Here is a 14,938-nt window from a genome sequence, read left to right on the forward strand (position 1 = left end):
ATCCTCTCATCCAGGCTCTAAACAGAAATCAGAATGGGTCAAAAACTAGGTCAAAAGCTGGGCCTGTGGAAATTCGATGTAATCTATCTGCATTGCCTTTTAATTCCTTTCCCCTCTGTGGATTAAGACCTTTTGAAGGAAGTGACTCAAGCTGACACCTAAGGAATGAGCTGGTGTTAGTCGGATGAAAGTGTGTGTGGGGGCGGTGGGGGTGGGGGGAGGAGAGAGCATGCCAAGCCAAGGGAGTAAGACTTGGCAGAAAACGGTTTCTCGAATCCCTGAGACTTGAGTTCCAGAGTCCCAGGAGCAAGCCAGTCTTTGTAGCAAAGGAAAGTCAGCCATGAGAACTAATTTACAAGGGGTCAGAGAAGGAGGGAGGGAATAGATGTGACAAGAATCAGAAAGAAGAGGGGACAGAGATGCAAAGAAATAATAGTAATCAAGGAGTTGCAGAGAAGATTAAATATCAAGTAGTCACATCACTTTATGAAAGCTACTTGCTGGCAGGCTCATTTAGTTTATTCCAGACCTAATTTATTCAAATTTGAGCCCGAAGGCCGGTACTAATTTGCATGTCCAAGAGTCATGTTTGCCTTGAAATCTAAGCACCATCACATTGTAAATGTGAATCTGGAAAGACAGCAAATGTAAATGCCTGTTCTGAATGTTACCATTTAATTGCATTTGGAAAAGAAAATCATTTAAATGATGAAAATGGGGAGAATCGTTAGCAACCAGCATTAATTAATGTTGGCAGAAGAGATTACAAACTATGTGTCGAAAGTAAACCCTAGGTGACATTCTTCCGTAACCACTTATCTGTTCCCACACGGCAGGGATTGCACCTGGGTCTGTTGTAATAACAGATGAGGCCGTAGACTCCTTCTTTAAGCCCCAGTTTGAACAGATAATCTTGGACAACATCGTCACCAGAAGTACCGAACTTGACAAAGAATTGGCTGAGGAACTACTCAACTGTAGCAAAGACATTTCTGACTTCCCAACCCTCACTGGACATACGATGTGTACCTATGATTTTTATGAAGGTGAGAAGAATTTATAAATTGTGAAAGCAACCAAAAATTGCTAGCAACTCTGTGTTATTCAAACCCATAATTTATATTAAAAACTCCACTTTAGAGAATAGTCGGGGATTAAAAAAAGGAACTGAAACAGCCTTTTCAACTTCCTAAAGCACAGGAATGTTAGGACGTAATAAGACGCAGCGACACATACATAATGAATTTATTTCGAGAGTGGGTTTAATCCTCCAAGAACAAATTGGATACTCGAATGCAATTAGTGATGTTAGCAAAATCTTATCTCTGTTTATGCCTTTAATTTAAATTGGTGACTCTAGGAGAAGGGGGCTGTGTTGATTCTGTGTTTCTGCCACTTTGAGGTACATTCATCTGTACCTAGGCAGGGATCTGTACTCAGGAAAGAGTGGGAGCCAGGAAACAGGGAGAAATCTTAAGGGGAGGAAATCCCAAAGGGATGGGGTAGTCTCAGAGCAGTTCTTTTATCTCTCCTTTATCTTTATGAGTAAAGGCTCCCCAAATCAAGTTTAGGAACAAACTGAAGGTAACTGCCAAGTAACAGCTCTTGCTACAGGGGGTGAGGGGCCAGCAGGAAAAACCCTCCTGGATGGACCCTGCTCGTTTCACAAGAAAGACGCTAACCAGTCTTGGTGCCTATCCTTGGAGGGCATACTAGAAACTTTGTGTAGTTGTGTTTGAGCGTGTTCATCAAGCTACATATTATTACACTTAAAATTATTTTTCTTTTCTTTTCCCTTTGGATCAAACTTAAGGTATTACATTGAATCCTAAACAGTTACGTGTGGAGATAGATTGTATTACTGATGAATGTTCCTTCAGGTTAGATGAGGTGTTGTCCCCACATACATGTTGTAAAGTGGGAGGCACTTTGGGTCTGGTCGTGTTGAGACCCTGTCACAGGCCACTGGCCCCTCTGTCAGGAGGGTTACCAATGGCTTTAAGCTATGGCAAATGCAAATGGTGGCCTGTTGGAGTCAATGTTTTCTGTGGGCTGCACAGTATTTTTAAATACATGAATTTATTTTGCCAACATTTATCATTTCTGGAGATTTCATGTGAAAATCCATACTTTGGGCTTATTGAAATTACATAACATAAAAAAAATTAAGGTAATTTATGCATGGCGGCCCTGGCAAGCCTCGGCCTACATCTGGGGCTATATTCACTGAAGAGGAGGCGAGGCTGCTCCCTGCCAACCAGGCGGACTTCAGGGACATTACCTGCTTGGCTTCTGGGACATCTGATTTGAAGCGGCTTAAATAACACTGCATTAGTGGTGTTAGCCGGCAGTTCTAAGGAGGACCCAGGAGAAGCAGACAGGGAGGATGGAAGTTGCATGAAAGAGAGAGGAAAGGGAGGCAAAGGGGACTGTTAAGATAATGGGTGGTGACAGAGTTTACTGGCCTCCCAGCTTCAAGTCGGCTGCCCTTGGGAGTGGGGCATGGTGAAGTCTGTTCCCAGCACATGTTGGGTGGAGGAGGAGTGACAGCATCAGCATCTTTTCTCCACCTCCTTCTGGCCCAACTAATTGGTATGGGTGGAATTAAGTGATAAGTGAACACTGAGAACAGCCTGGAAGGGGAAAAGTGACCACAAAAGGGTGGCATGCAGCCTAAAAGGTGTGTGGCAGAGAAGAAGGTGGGTGAATCAACTGTCTGTATTTGCCTACCATCGGTCCTGATGGGCAGGTGGGATTGCAACATCCAACCACCATCCCCATCCCCAAATAGCTCATGATCGTCACTAGGGCTTCAAGCCTTTTTCTCCTTCCCTAGCATCTGTCCCTGGGCCATCCACCCATAGGAGAAACCTGAGATTTTCCTCAAAGGGCAGATGTCACAGTGTCTCTCTGGATCATGCTGTCCCTGGGCATAGTGCTGGCTGCTGTGGCCACTCAGTGGTCACGTGCCCCAGAGCTGGGGTGCTCAGTGCCATAGAGACTCCTCTTAATGTGAGAACAGCCTTGCTCCAGGTCATCTGATAGGACGATTCAGTTGGCTGGGTTTATGCTATTGAGGTGCAGGCCCACCAGTTAGAGTCAGCCACAGAGCACTTGGGCTGACAGCAAGCCCCTTGGTGATACCACTGCCACCATGGTAGGACATCACGTCGCTAAACAGTTTCCATTCTTTTTTCAGGCCAAGGTCGACTAGATGGAGCACTGTGCTCCTTTTCCAGAGAAAAGGGGTTAGATTACTTGAAGAGAGCATACAATGCCGGCGTCAGGAATATCGAAATGGAATCTACAGTGTTTGCGGCCATGTGTAGACTTTGTGGTCTAAAAGGTAAGATGTTCATGAATGTCTAAGGTCAAATTCCCCTCTCTCATGAAGTTATTTTCACTCTGCAGGAGAAGAAAAAGGAATCCAGCTGTATATTACTTGGGGTTGAGTGCATGATTATCTCATAATATCTTGTGAGCATACGGAATATTATTCCCATTATGCAAACGAGGAAACCAAGCCTCAGGGGTCAAAAGTGAGTTGCCCAAGGTCACTGGCTAGTGGGCTATGTAGCCAAGACCTGACAGCAAGTTCTGCTTTCTTCACCCTGCTAGTGGCTGCTGTTTTCTAGCACAATTGAATTTATTGACACAAAATATTCCTACAGTAGTCCAGCAAAGGACAAAACATTAGTGGAGTGTTTTTTTAAAGTTAGTTTACATGCATTTTTGCTGTTTCCAACTTTTTATTTTGAAAAAAAAATCAATAATACAGAAAAATTGAAAGAATAGTATAATAAATACTTATGGAACCCTTTACCAAGATTCAACAAATTTTAATATTTTGCCATATCTATGCATACTCTCTAAATACATATATACACGCATATGTATGTGTATGTATTATGTGTATGCATAAATATGTGCACACACACACCTGTTTGCTTTTTTCCCCTGAATCATTGTGAATGAAATGCAAATGTCACACCACTTAACTCTTGTACTTCAGCATCATTTCCTAAGAATAAAGACATTCTCCTAATGACTGCAATACCATTATGAAACCGAAAGAGAAAGCTAAGGAAAGTAACATTGGTTTCATAACATCACTCAACATCCATTCCATATTTAAATTTTCGAATTTTCCTAAAAATATCTTTAAAGATTTTTTTCTCATGCAATATTGAATTAACTTCACACATCATATTGCTTGGTTATATCTTTGGACTTTTACATCTAGAACAGTCTCCCTAATTTTCTTTTTTTCTGGGGACAATGGATGTTTTGAAGAGTCTGGACTGTGATCTTGTAGAACATCCCATGTTCTAGATTTGTCTGTACGCATCATCACAGGGTTTCCCTTGTGCATCCACACCGCGTATTTCCTATGAAGTGGAGGTGAAGTCTGACGGCTTGACCAGACTCAGCTATGTGGCAAGAACACTTTACAGCAATGTAAACTTTCCATTGCCCCAATCAGGGAGAGGTAATGTGACGATATCCCACTACTAGTAATTTTGAATTGGATCACTTGGTTCAAGTGGTCACTGCTGTCTCTCTCCATTGAAATGTTAAAGTTTTCTCTTTGTAAGTAACCAGTAAACTCTGGGATGATAACTTGGCATCGTGTGAGTGAATATCCTGTAACCCTACTGTCTTTTCCTAGGGATTTTAGCATGGGCTGCAAAATGATGATTTTCTAGTTCCATCATTTATTAGCTGCAATTCTTCTTTAAGGGGAGCCTCTCTCTCTTTCTCTTTCTCTCTCTCTCTTTTTCTTTTTGGTGTCAGGGAGTCATTATTGTTTTGTGGATATTGTTCAAAGCAGTGTGTTATACACGGTTTCTGTTATTATTCTTCTTGATACTTAAGTTATCCCAAATTTGGCCAGGAAGACCCCTTTCTAGCACACTCTTTTATCCTTTTGACATAATCCTCTTAGCTCTTGAGAATTGTCTTGCTTTTAGGCACAACAGGATTCTCAGGCATCCCTTACACTTTGCCTCAGATCTGGGACCAGCCATTTCTCCAAGAAGCTCTGGTTCCTTTGGGTGGAGAATGGTATTAATAAACCAGATATGAGTGTGATATGTATTTTTATTTTCAGTGAAACTATTACAGTAGAACCACTAACCTTTTAGCCAGAACTGAGAAAACCTATTGAAGTAAAACATAATTTTCACAAGGGCTTATTGGTATAACTATTCTCTGTGATTTTAAATTATTTTCATAGTCATCCTCTAGAACTAAAAAAAACTGTAAGTTTTATTGATGTAAGAGTATAAAGCTGCAAAATTAATTATTATTTATTGATGTAAGATTATAAAGCTGCAAAATTAATTATTCATTATTGACTATGAAAGCTTCAATCTAAAGCAAGACAGCACCATCTAATATAATGTTTTTGAGTGGGAAGCAGTCTCCAAATATCAATAATGATGTCCCAGAAAATGTTGGAGCAACTGTTCCCAGAATTCATAGTTTTGCATTTCACATAGCAGTTATCTTTTTTCAGGAAAAAGTTCATAAAATATATCATCTCTTCAAACATGTTTTATAGAATGCCTACTGAGTGCCTGGTACAATACTAAGAAGCCAGGTTTTCAAATCAGATCTTTGGTTGATAAGATTTGTCTCAATCATTATCTTCCTAAGGAAAGGATTTTTTTCTGTGCATCAGGTAGTGGCCTGAGTGCCCAGGCACTAGGGATACAGCAGTAAATGTCACAGAGTCTCCACCCTTATGGAGCCTAGAGAAGAGACAGAAAACTGCAAAGAGTAATCTATAATATCATGGTACTATGGTACTTAGATGCTGAGGAGTGCAGTGGTGAAAAATAAGGCAGGAACAGATAAACAACAAGTTGCTTCTGTATAGCCCAGGGGACTATGTACAATATCTTGTAGTAACCAATAAGGAAAAGGAGCATGGAAACAAGTATATGTATGTGTATGTATGACTGAAACATTATGCTGGACACCAGAAATTGACACATTGTAAACTGACTGTACTTCAATTAAAGAAAAATAAGGCAGGGAAAGGGCACAGGGACACCCAAGATAGGGAGGAAAACCATAAATTAAAACAGCCTGGTCTGGGAAGGATGCACAGAGAGGGTGCCATTTAGGAAAATGCCGTGTGGGTATTCGAGCAAAAGCAGTCTGGGGAATGCAAATCTAAGGCCACCAGGAAGGAGCATATGGAGTGTGCTGGAGAAACAAGGAGACCAGGGTGGCTGGAGGGGAGTGACAGCAGTGGAGAGGGGAGCAGAGGGAGGAAGTGCAGATGATGTGGTCACTCTGAGAACTGTGACTTTCAATCAGAGCAAAATGAGAAGCTATTGGATAGAGAAGTAAGGAGATCTGGCTTGTGTTTGAACAGGAGAACACTGGCTGCTGCTCTGGGAAGAGAGCCTACTGGGGTCAAGGGCAGGAGCAGGGAGAGAAGGAAGAGGGCTGGTGCAGCAGTCTAGGGAGAGAGGATAGACCAGTGCAACAACAGCGGAGGAAGCAAGCAGTAGTCACAATCTAGATACCTTCTGAAGGCAAATCCAACAAGATTTGTTGACAGTTTGATGTGAATTTGGAGAGAAAGGCAAGAGTGAAGAACGACTCCCAGGTTTTTGGCCTGAACAGCTGAAAGGATGGAGTTATCGGGATTGGAATAGAGAAAAGTGGGTGAGGATTTGGGAGTAGCAGACATCAGATGGAGGCCAAGTGAGCAGATGGATTTCTGAACCTGGAGTTTAGGTGACAAGTTTGGACTGGGGAAGTAAAATCATCAATTGACAGCATATAGATGGCATTTAAAGCCAAGCCACGAATCCGATGACAAAGCGAATGAGGTAGAAACAGGCGAAAAAGCTGGGGGTGGCAGGGGGGACCTAGCAGAAACTAAGGAGTGGCCAGTGCAGTGCACTATGCCTGCAGAGTCAGTGTCCTGGCACCAAAGAAGGAACCTTCAAAGAAGTAAAGAATTACAGCACGATAGTGCTTATTTGATTGCAAGTGCAATTTTAATTCCAATGTTTGTCTTTATTGTCAATCAATTTTAACATACAAAACTAGAGACAAAATGAACGCGGTAACATTGCTAAAAGCACATTTTAGAAAGAAGTTCTCGGCCATAAGAAGAGATTCATTGCAGAACCACTATTCTTAACTACTCCCATCTCTCGGAATGCATGGACATGTAAACACTCGTAATGTATGGGTGAAGGATGCAAATACATCCTTGTCATCTTTAGAAGGTCATCATTAACACCCCCTTTCAGGGGAATGATAGCATCTGCTTTTCTTGTCACAAGCTAATGAAAACTGGAGCCTCAGCTAGGGGCAGCTTGACCTTGCCTGAGCGGCAGCCCACCCTGCACATGATCTGCAGGAACACCTGGATTCAGATATTTCTGCTCCAGGAAATGTCTCCTTACATTTCTTTCTTATGGAAACATCCAGTGGTCACCTGATTCATGGCTCCCCGTGATATGCAAACGGAGTAGAATTTGGTAACCAGTTTAGTCAAACATAAAACACCAAGTCACGAACTGCTGCCCTGATGTATGTCTGGGGATGACCATCAGTTCTTTCTTAAGAGGCAGCCAGAAAGGGTTCTCTAGGCTTGTGAACCCTGGACCTGAGTATTTCTCCCTTTGAGGATGTTGTCAAACCCTCACAGAAGTTATCTTGTTAGGAGGGATTTTTTTTTTTTTTTGTCCTTGCTGCAAACCCTTGTGCCCTTGCTCTCTCTGCCACCTGTGGGTACCCTCCTGGACTCTCTCCTCTCTAGCCTGCTGTACTTCTTGCTTCCTGCTGCATTTTCCTTTTCTCCTGTTGCTGAAGCTGCTGGGAGTTGATCTCAGTCTGCCAGTAACTCTTTTCCAGGCCACTGTTGCAGCCTTTGTGTTGAACAGATCCCCTCCAGGCTGCCAACACTTATGCTAAAGGTTGTGTCTGTAACTCTAGTTCTTGGGAGTATTTCTGTCTGAATTCCTTGGTGAGGAAAGGGACTCTTTATGTCCTTCAGACACCACTGTTTTCAAAGGTCAATTTCTGGTACAGGAAGATCAACCACCAAGGACACAGACAAAAATCCCATGCATATGATGCTACCATGTTCCCATCTTTCATCCCCACTTCATCACATCCTTCCCTGACAGCAGTGAAGCTTGGAAAAGCTTTGTATGAGCTAGAAAAGCTTGCTTGGGGGAAGGCTGAGAGAGGCTTCACAAGCAGCTGTCTTAACATAGAGGACATTAGGGAGGTCATATATCAATAGTAAGCAACACTTGAAAATATGTTTTGCCTGACACCAAAAGCTCCAGGATCCCAAGCCTGTTGCCCCTCCCCCTCTATCCTACTTCCATGGTCAGTATGACCCTCCACCCAGCCTCTCCAGACAGCCTTCTCTAATGGCTTTTTATGTCCCTTTGGTACTACCAGATGACTAGATAACCCACCTGTCCTCATACTAAGGTGATGATGGCTGATGGTTTCAGCTTATAAAGAACAATGTTTTATTTATTAAACAAGGGTCTTCTAGCGACTCAGTGTCCTGACTCAGAGGAGTCACTCACTGAGTTTGAACTGGTGCAGAAACAGATCTTTCTACACGCACCTGGGCAAGGAGGTTTGGGGTCCACATGGACTACCACTTCTTGTCTTTGTGATTCATATATGATCTCGCTTCATCAGAGAAGTTTTGCCTGCCAACCTAAACTAAACTCACGCACATTCATTCACTCACTGACTCACTCACTCATTCTACTTCATTGCTCTGCATCATATTTACCACTATACCAGACCAAACTTCGTTTCTTTGTATCTTAACTCATATATTATTTTACATATATTAATGCATGAAAGTATGTATTCAGCATCTCTTTTCATTATAATATAAGTAGCGTGAGAACAGGGACCTTTTTAAAAAAATCATTTTCTTGCTATATCTCTAGCACTTAGAATAATATCTGCCATATGACATTCAATAAATATTTGCTAAATGAATGAACAGATGAGTGAGCAGAATGACCACGCCACCCTTATGACCATGGAAGATAGCTATAACAAGTTCAACTGGTTCCTTCATTCATTCCCCAGCTACATTTATGGCTGGGAATGGTCTAAAGGACTTTGGAGTGCCTAGTAATTGTCCCAATAGGAAGCAAAGCTGTAAGGTTAAGCCTCCCTTTGCTATAAGGTTCATACTATACTTCTGCTAAATCTGCAGCCTGTGGAGCTCCTGATATTTGATAGGTGGACAGACTGCGTGAAATGGGGCCACGGACAACCACTCACTGTTGTTATCCTGAGCTCATTATCCTGAAAGAGAATAGTGGGAATCCACTGTTGCTTTAACAAAGATTCAGGTGAGGGAAGTAGTGGCCTTCACAAAGGCTGAACCTTCAGAACAATATAAACCCAGTGTACAATGCTGTGTAAATGCATTCATCTATGGTTTTATAATATGCATACATACGTCCCTCTCTTAAGCAAAATCTACTTTAATTAAATCCCTAACATTCTGATTAAAGATGATAATCCTTTTGCACTGTGAACTCGTGATAAGTTTGTTCAGTTTTTATCCATCTTTAAAAGACAGTGCCGGCTTCCTTTTGTTTCAGTCTAGCTGTGTTTTGATGCCCACTTGCTTGCATGGCAATACATAAAACCTAATATTTATCCAAGATTAGGTTCACTTAAATCTTCTTTGTCTTTAGTTGTTGGCAGCACTCACATGGTTTTTCTTTGTGTAAAGGAAGAATTCAGTGTTATTTCCTTTGACAGATACTGGGAACTTTGGGGATATATTCAGTCTTCATAAAATTACTTTATTACAGTTCAATGAAAGGGAGCAGAATCCTGGCTTTAATTCCATTTTATATTCTCCTGCTGGTCCCAGCAATGGAGGCTGCTGGGCTCCGGGAACTGCAGGGTGATCACCGATAAAGTGAAAAAGATATTAGAACAAGGTCTAAAGATTATATTCAGTCTGGAGCTAGAACATTTCTTAACTCAAAAATGGGGGAAAATTGGGGTTTTGAAATATTATTACCCGAAGGCAAAAGGCAACCAATTGTAGCTCTTCACCCTCATGGTAGCTCATCAGTGATACTGAGGCTCAGAGAGGTTAAATAACTTTCCCAGGTTCTCACACTTAATAAGAAGTAGCTGAACTGGAATTTGAGCCCAGTGATGTCTGACTTGAGGCCCATACTCTGCTGCTGCTTCTCCACAGCCTGTCACGGATGCACAAGGTTCAGGGTCTCTGTTCAGAGGAACAACAGCAACAACAACAACAAAATGCAGAGTTTTCTATTTTAAAAGTTGTGAGCAGATAGGCACACCACTTTAGCAAGCAAACCCTAAGGGCTAACCACATACCAGGATGGCTAGTGCTGGGATCAAATGCAGTGTTGCATTGATACTTCTTCAGTAGTATGCACAGTCATTCTTTCACCAAGAATATCAGTCAGGGTATTTGGGAAATCAGACATCAGTGGTAAGGAATTCATTTATTAATTTCATAAAGACAAGTTTTTAAAAAATGACTTCTTGCTTTGCTGGTTTTCACATATTTTAATCAAGGTGGGCTTCAGGGGCCCCAAACCCCTTGAAATAATATAAAATTATTTTGTGTGAAAAGAGGTTCCAGTTGCAACTTTCATCAGATTTGCAAAGGGACCGAAAAAAAAAAAAGATCCCAAAGAGTTGAGAACCCTGGGAGTTCCTGGTGCGGCTGAGGGTGCACTGAGGTCCATGTTCATACTGGTCTGTTCCCATCACATTGCAGCCTGTGGTCAGTGAGCTGGCAACTGCCTTGGTGACAGCTAGGTCACTAAATGTCCCTTTGCAGGAGCAACCCTCCCTGCCCAATTTGAGGATTATGGTGGTAAAGCTGTCAGGCTTAGTTTTGACAAATTGTTTTGGGTAATTAGTCCCTTTTAATTGCTTGTGGAAATAGTCATTTTAGGCGACAAGATTATTATATGCTGCTTGTTAATGGGTCCTCCAGCATCAAGAAAACACCACTGAGATTGCCATGCCCTGTTCCTGTCACTCTTTGGTGTTACTCTTAAAAACACCAGAGAAGACGCTTAGTTAAGTCAGCTCCCTCTCCGTGACATGTACCGAGCATGAATTTCTTTTCATCCTTCTGCCAAGTGGAGGATTAGAGAAGGACTTTCATCTTTTCCCTGCTACCACCAGCCCATGTCGGCCTTCGCAGACTTGCTGATTATTAACTTGAAAAAGCTGGGGAAGTTTCTGGCCCTTCCCTTTGCCTGTTTACCTGTTCAGCCAAGTTGCTTTACGACCGAATGGGTTTTGAATAAACAGGGTCCTAGGCTGTGGAATATTTGACTTAGCTCAGGTTGGATATTTTCATTGCTTTTCACTTCACTGGACAGGAGGGTCCATCTGACTGCTAGGTCAGGGGAGGTCTCCCTAATGGTTCACCACATTCCAGCTCTGGGGAGGAGGAGGGATGGGAGGTACACAACTCTTCTCAGCAGTTTAGGAAGCGAGGAATTGATTGGCTGTTTACTAGCTATGTCCTCCTGGGCCATTTGTTTGACCTCCCTAGTCTCTCATTTCATCATCTGTCAAAAAGGGATAAAAATAATAGCCAGCTCATGGAACAGCTACAAGGTCTAAATGGTATCTTAAGTACCCAGCACATGGCAAGAGCTAAACCAAACAAAAGAGATAGCATCGATTATAATTACAGTCCATCTCACCTTCTCAAATCTAGAGCTTATAAAGAAGACTAAAATTGTGGAGAAGTCAAAGAAACAAATATTATACTCATACCCAACTTTATCTTCATGACCTCAAAGCTTGTATATGTAGCCATATCTAATCCCAGATACACTGAATCCTTTTTAAAATGGTGCAGATGAAGATATATATTATTATACTGCTATCCATTCAAAGTGGTTGACACTGATTTCAGTATGTGTAGCCACATTCGTAGAAATCAAAGATTGCATGAGAAACTGACAAGAAAGCATTTGTAGGGGACTCAGTGTTTCTCTCTAGATCTGTTGGAACAATCCAGAGATGCTGCCTTTATGATGCTTTCTCAAAAATGAGAGTTTCATTTTTTTTAAGAGAAAGATGTTTGTTCTTTTCCCCTCGTTTTCTAACTATCATGAGGTTTTATTCTCATTCTTTAGAAACTAAATGCTAATAAATTTGCTCCTTCCTGGAGTTGATTCTTATAAGTTTTAGCATTTCACTTTGGTTTTTCCTCAAATTTCATAAGGATCAGTACTCTCCTTTATTGTTATTTCTTGGGATTAGAGTTCATATCTCTTCTCTATTTACTTCACTCTCCAGCAGGCAAACTCAAACGTTGCATCAAAGGAGTAAAATGTCATCTGAGGAAAAATGCCTAGCTCTCCAGTTATATCCCCAAGTGAGAAAAGCCTTCTCTAAGAATTGGAAATGGAATAGAAAGCTGGAGGTTTGTGCATTTTGGGTGGTGAAGATCTCTCTTTATTGTTACCTTGAATACAAAGCTTTCCCGAGACTTGATCTAGCCAATTGTAAGGAAAAGGAGAAGGGAGAGTTTTGAAAATTATTTCAGTTAGATAAAGTGTCTGGTGAGAGTCCACAGAAATATGAATTATAACTCATATGGAAGGCTAAGGGGTTCAGTGGGTCGCATCTACATGACAGGGAAAACAATACAAATTATGTGTATTAGGGACATGGGGGTGTTCAGCTAATGCTTCCATACATGAGATAGACTCATTTGTTCAATAATGGTGTTATTTACTCTTCTAGCTGCTGTGGTCTGCGTGACACTTCTTGACAGACTTGAATGTGACCAAATCAACTTTCCCCATGATGTTCTGGTGGAGTACCAGAAACGGCCTCAGCGCCTCATCTCCAAATTCATCAAACAGCGGCTCGGGCTTCGTGACCAGACATCATAGCTGGGCAACCCAGTCCTTCCCTACAAGTCTATAGTTCCAGTCGTAATGTTGAAGTCTTATATAATTTGTGGCATTTTAATATAGTTCTCATCCACATGCTAAAATCATAATTGAATGATTTAATAAAACTCTTTCTCTTAAAAAATGGATTTTCTTGTAAAAGAATTTAATAACTCAGATTCAAATTTCATTTTAGAACAAGTTAACTAAGTCAGTCTAATAATTAAAATTGTAAAACTCCTGTATTGTGACATTTGGAGTTTCATATGCAGCATTAATTAAGCTCACATCAAAATAGATCAGCCACTTGTAGATAGTTACCCATCACTCTGTTTCTGAAACCAGTCCAGAAATTCATGTTAGAATGTTGTCAGGCACTTCTAGGTGCTGGATAAGTGACAGAAATTGATCATGCACATTCAAAATATTTACAGAAAAAAGTGTCAGTGTAATATAGGTCTACATGAAAAAGCTACCCTTGGGGAAATATGACCATACTTTTTTTTCCCCTTGCAAGATTTCAGTGCACCATCGAACAGGATTAGCAGCTTAGGTTTGCCCATGTTTGTGATTTTTATCACAAAATATAAAAACTCTATATCACACATTGATTTTTCAAATGAAAACCTTTGGAAATGCAAAGAAAGATTTTCGTTTTTCTCCAGAAATCACAAATGATTAAATCACCTTCTAGCAACCTTTTTTTTTTTTATGGAAATGTGTTTGAAGAAGCTGAATTTTAAAATTTCATTTTAACATTAACCTCATAGGCTGAGGAGTTAATATCAACTGAATTTAGACTTGAGTTCAAGAAGTTCAAGTCGTCCTTTGGGTGAATTTGGATCTTGTCTGCACCTTGCCTGTACCCCTGTTCAGGTCAACCCTCTGGGAGGCATGGTGTGATTTAGGGGGTACCCTACGCTCTATATGAGTGGATGCCACCTGGAGGAGGTTTTTTGAAAGCTGATACACTTAGGAGTTGGGAAGCATGGATGGGGGATGAGTGGAGGATGGCTTACCAATCTTGAATGGTATGTAATGTTGTGTACAAATATTTTTTTTGTTGTGGCTCAAATAAAGTTTAATTCTAACCATGATAGAGGTTTTTTTTTTTTTTTTTGCCTCCTTGTAATCAATGACAATAAACAATCCCCTAAGAGGTAAGTCAGTTTTGGGACTTTTTATGGCAATGGGTGTGCTTGATGTGCAATTTTTAAAGATATCCCAATAATTGACCGTCAAATACCAGAATCAGAACTCAAAGTAAGGTAGAGTAACACTGCAGTCATTAGTGGGGTTTTCACTGTTTCATATTTTTTTAGACCAAGTGGAAAGTACTTCAGAGTGTTCTTCATAAGCCTTCAATTTGAACTTTCATCTATCTACTCCTGGAAAATCTTCTTTATTGAGAGAAGAGGAGATTATGATTGAGAGAACAACTAAATAATCACAGTTAATCCTCCTCTCAGCTCCTGTCTAAGGCTGTGGGGGGTGGGGCATATGCACTTGTGTATGCATGTTTTCTGCATGAGTATTTCCTGTCTCAGTAAATGGTATCAGCCGCACAAGCCAGAAACTGGGAAACCTCTTTGATGATTCTGTCTCCTTCATTCCCACATCCAGTTGCCAAGTCCTGTTAACTGATTTCTCCAACCTGTCCACAAATGGAAAGCCTTCCTGGTCCTCAAACCAGAGTCCTCCCAGCCTCTGCCACAGCCTTCCACAGCGCCCTCTACAGCCTCTTAAAAGTACTCATCACAGCTTGCAATTATGGCATGGCTTGGGTCTTTATTTTAATTAATGTGCTTAGACTATCAGGTTCATGAGGACAAAGACTGCATTTATTTTATTTATTGCTGAACCCCAAGCACCCAAACAGTGTCTGCCTCATTCTAGGTGCTCAATAAGTGTTTGATAAATGAAGGAAGAATGAATCCTTTCATATGTTTCCCCTATAAACTCTCACTAAAATGCCTCTAGTCTTTGCAAGACTCATC

The 14,938-nt window shown here is 41.1% G+C and overlaps 2 protein-coding genes across 17 annotated transcripts in view; one reads left to right on the forward strand and one right to left on the reverse strand.

Annotated features, from left to right (window-relative positions):
- UPP2 (uridine phosphorylase 2) overlaps window positions 1-14,038 on the forward strand; it is a 31,672-nt gene extending 17,634 nt beyond the window's left edge. For 2 of the 3 annotated variants that reach the window (XM_010971340.3, XM_045507692.2), the window contains 3 exons: window positions 837-1,046; window positions 3,200-3,346; window positions 12,790-14,038. In XM_010971340.3, coding sequence (XP_010969642.1) covers window positions 837-1,046; window positions 3,200-3,346; window positions 12,790-12,941 — 509 coding nt within the window. In that variant the 3' untranslated portion in view covers window positions 12,942-14,038. Of the gene's footprint in view, window positions 1-836; window positions 1,047-3,199; window positions 3,347-12,339; window positions 12,467-12,789 lie in introns of all 3 variants that reach the window. The other variant, XR_836488.3, reaches the window with a different exon arrangement.
- CCDC148 (coiled-coil domain containing 148) overlaps window positions 1-14,938 on the reverse strand; it is a 325,980-nt gene that overhangs the window by 85,099 nt on the left and 225,943 nt on the right. The window lies entirely within an intron of this gene.

Source organism: Camelus bactrianus, chromosome 5, assembly GCF_048773025.1.
Source record: "Camelus bactrianus isolate YW-2024 breed Bactrian camel chromosome 5, ASM4877302v1, whole genome shotgun sequence".
NCBI classification, from domain to species: domain Eukaryota; kingdom Metazoa; phylum Chordata; class Mammalia; order Artiodactyla; family Camelidae; genus Camelus; species Camelus bactrianus.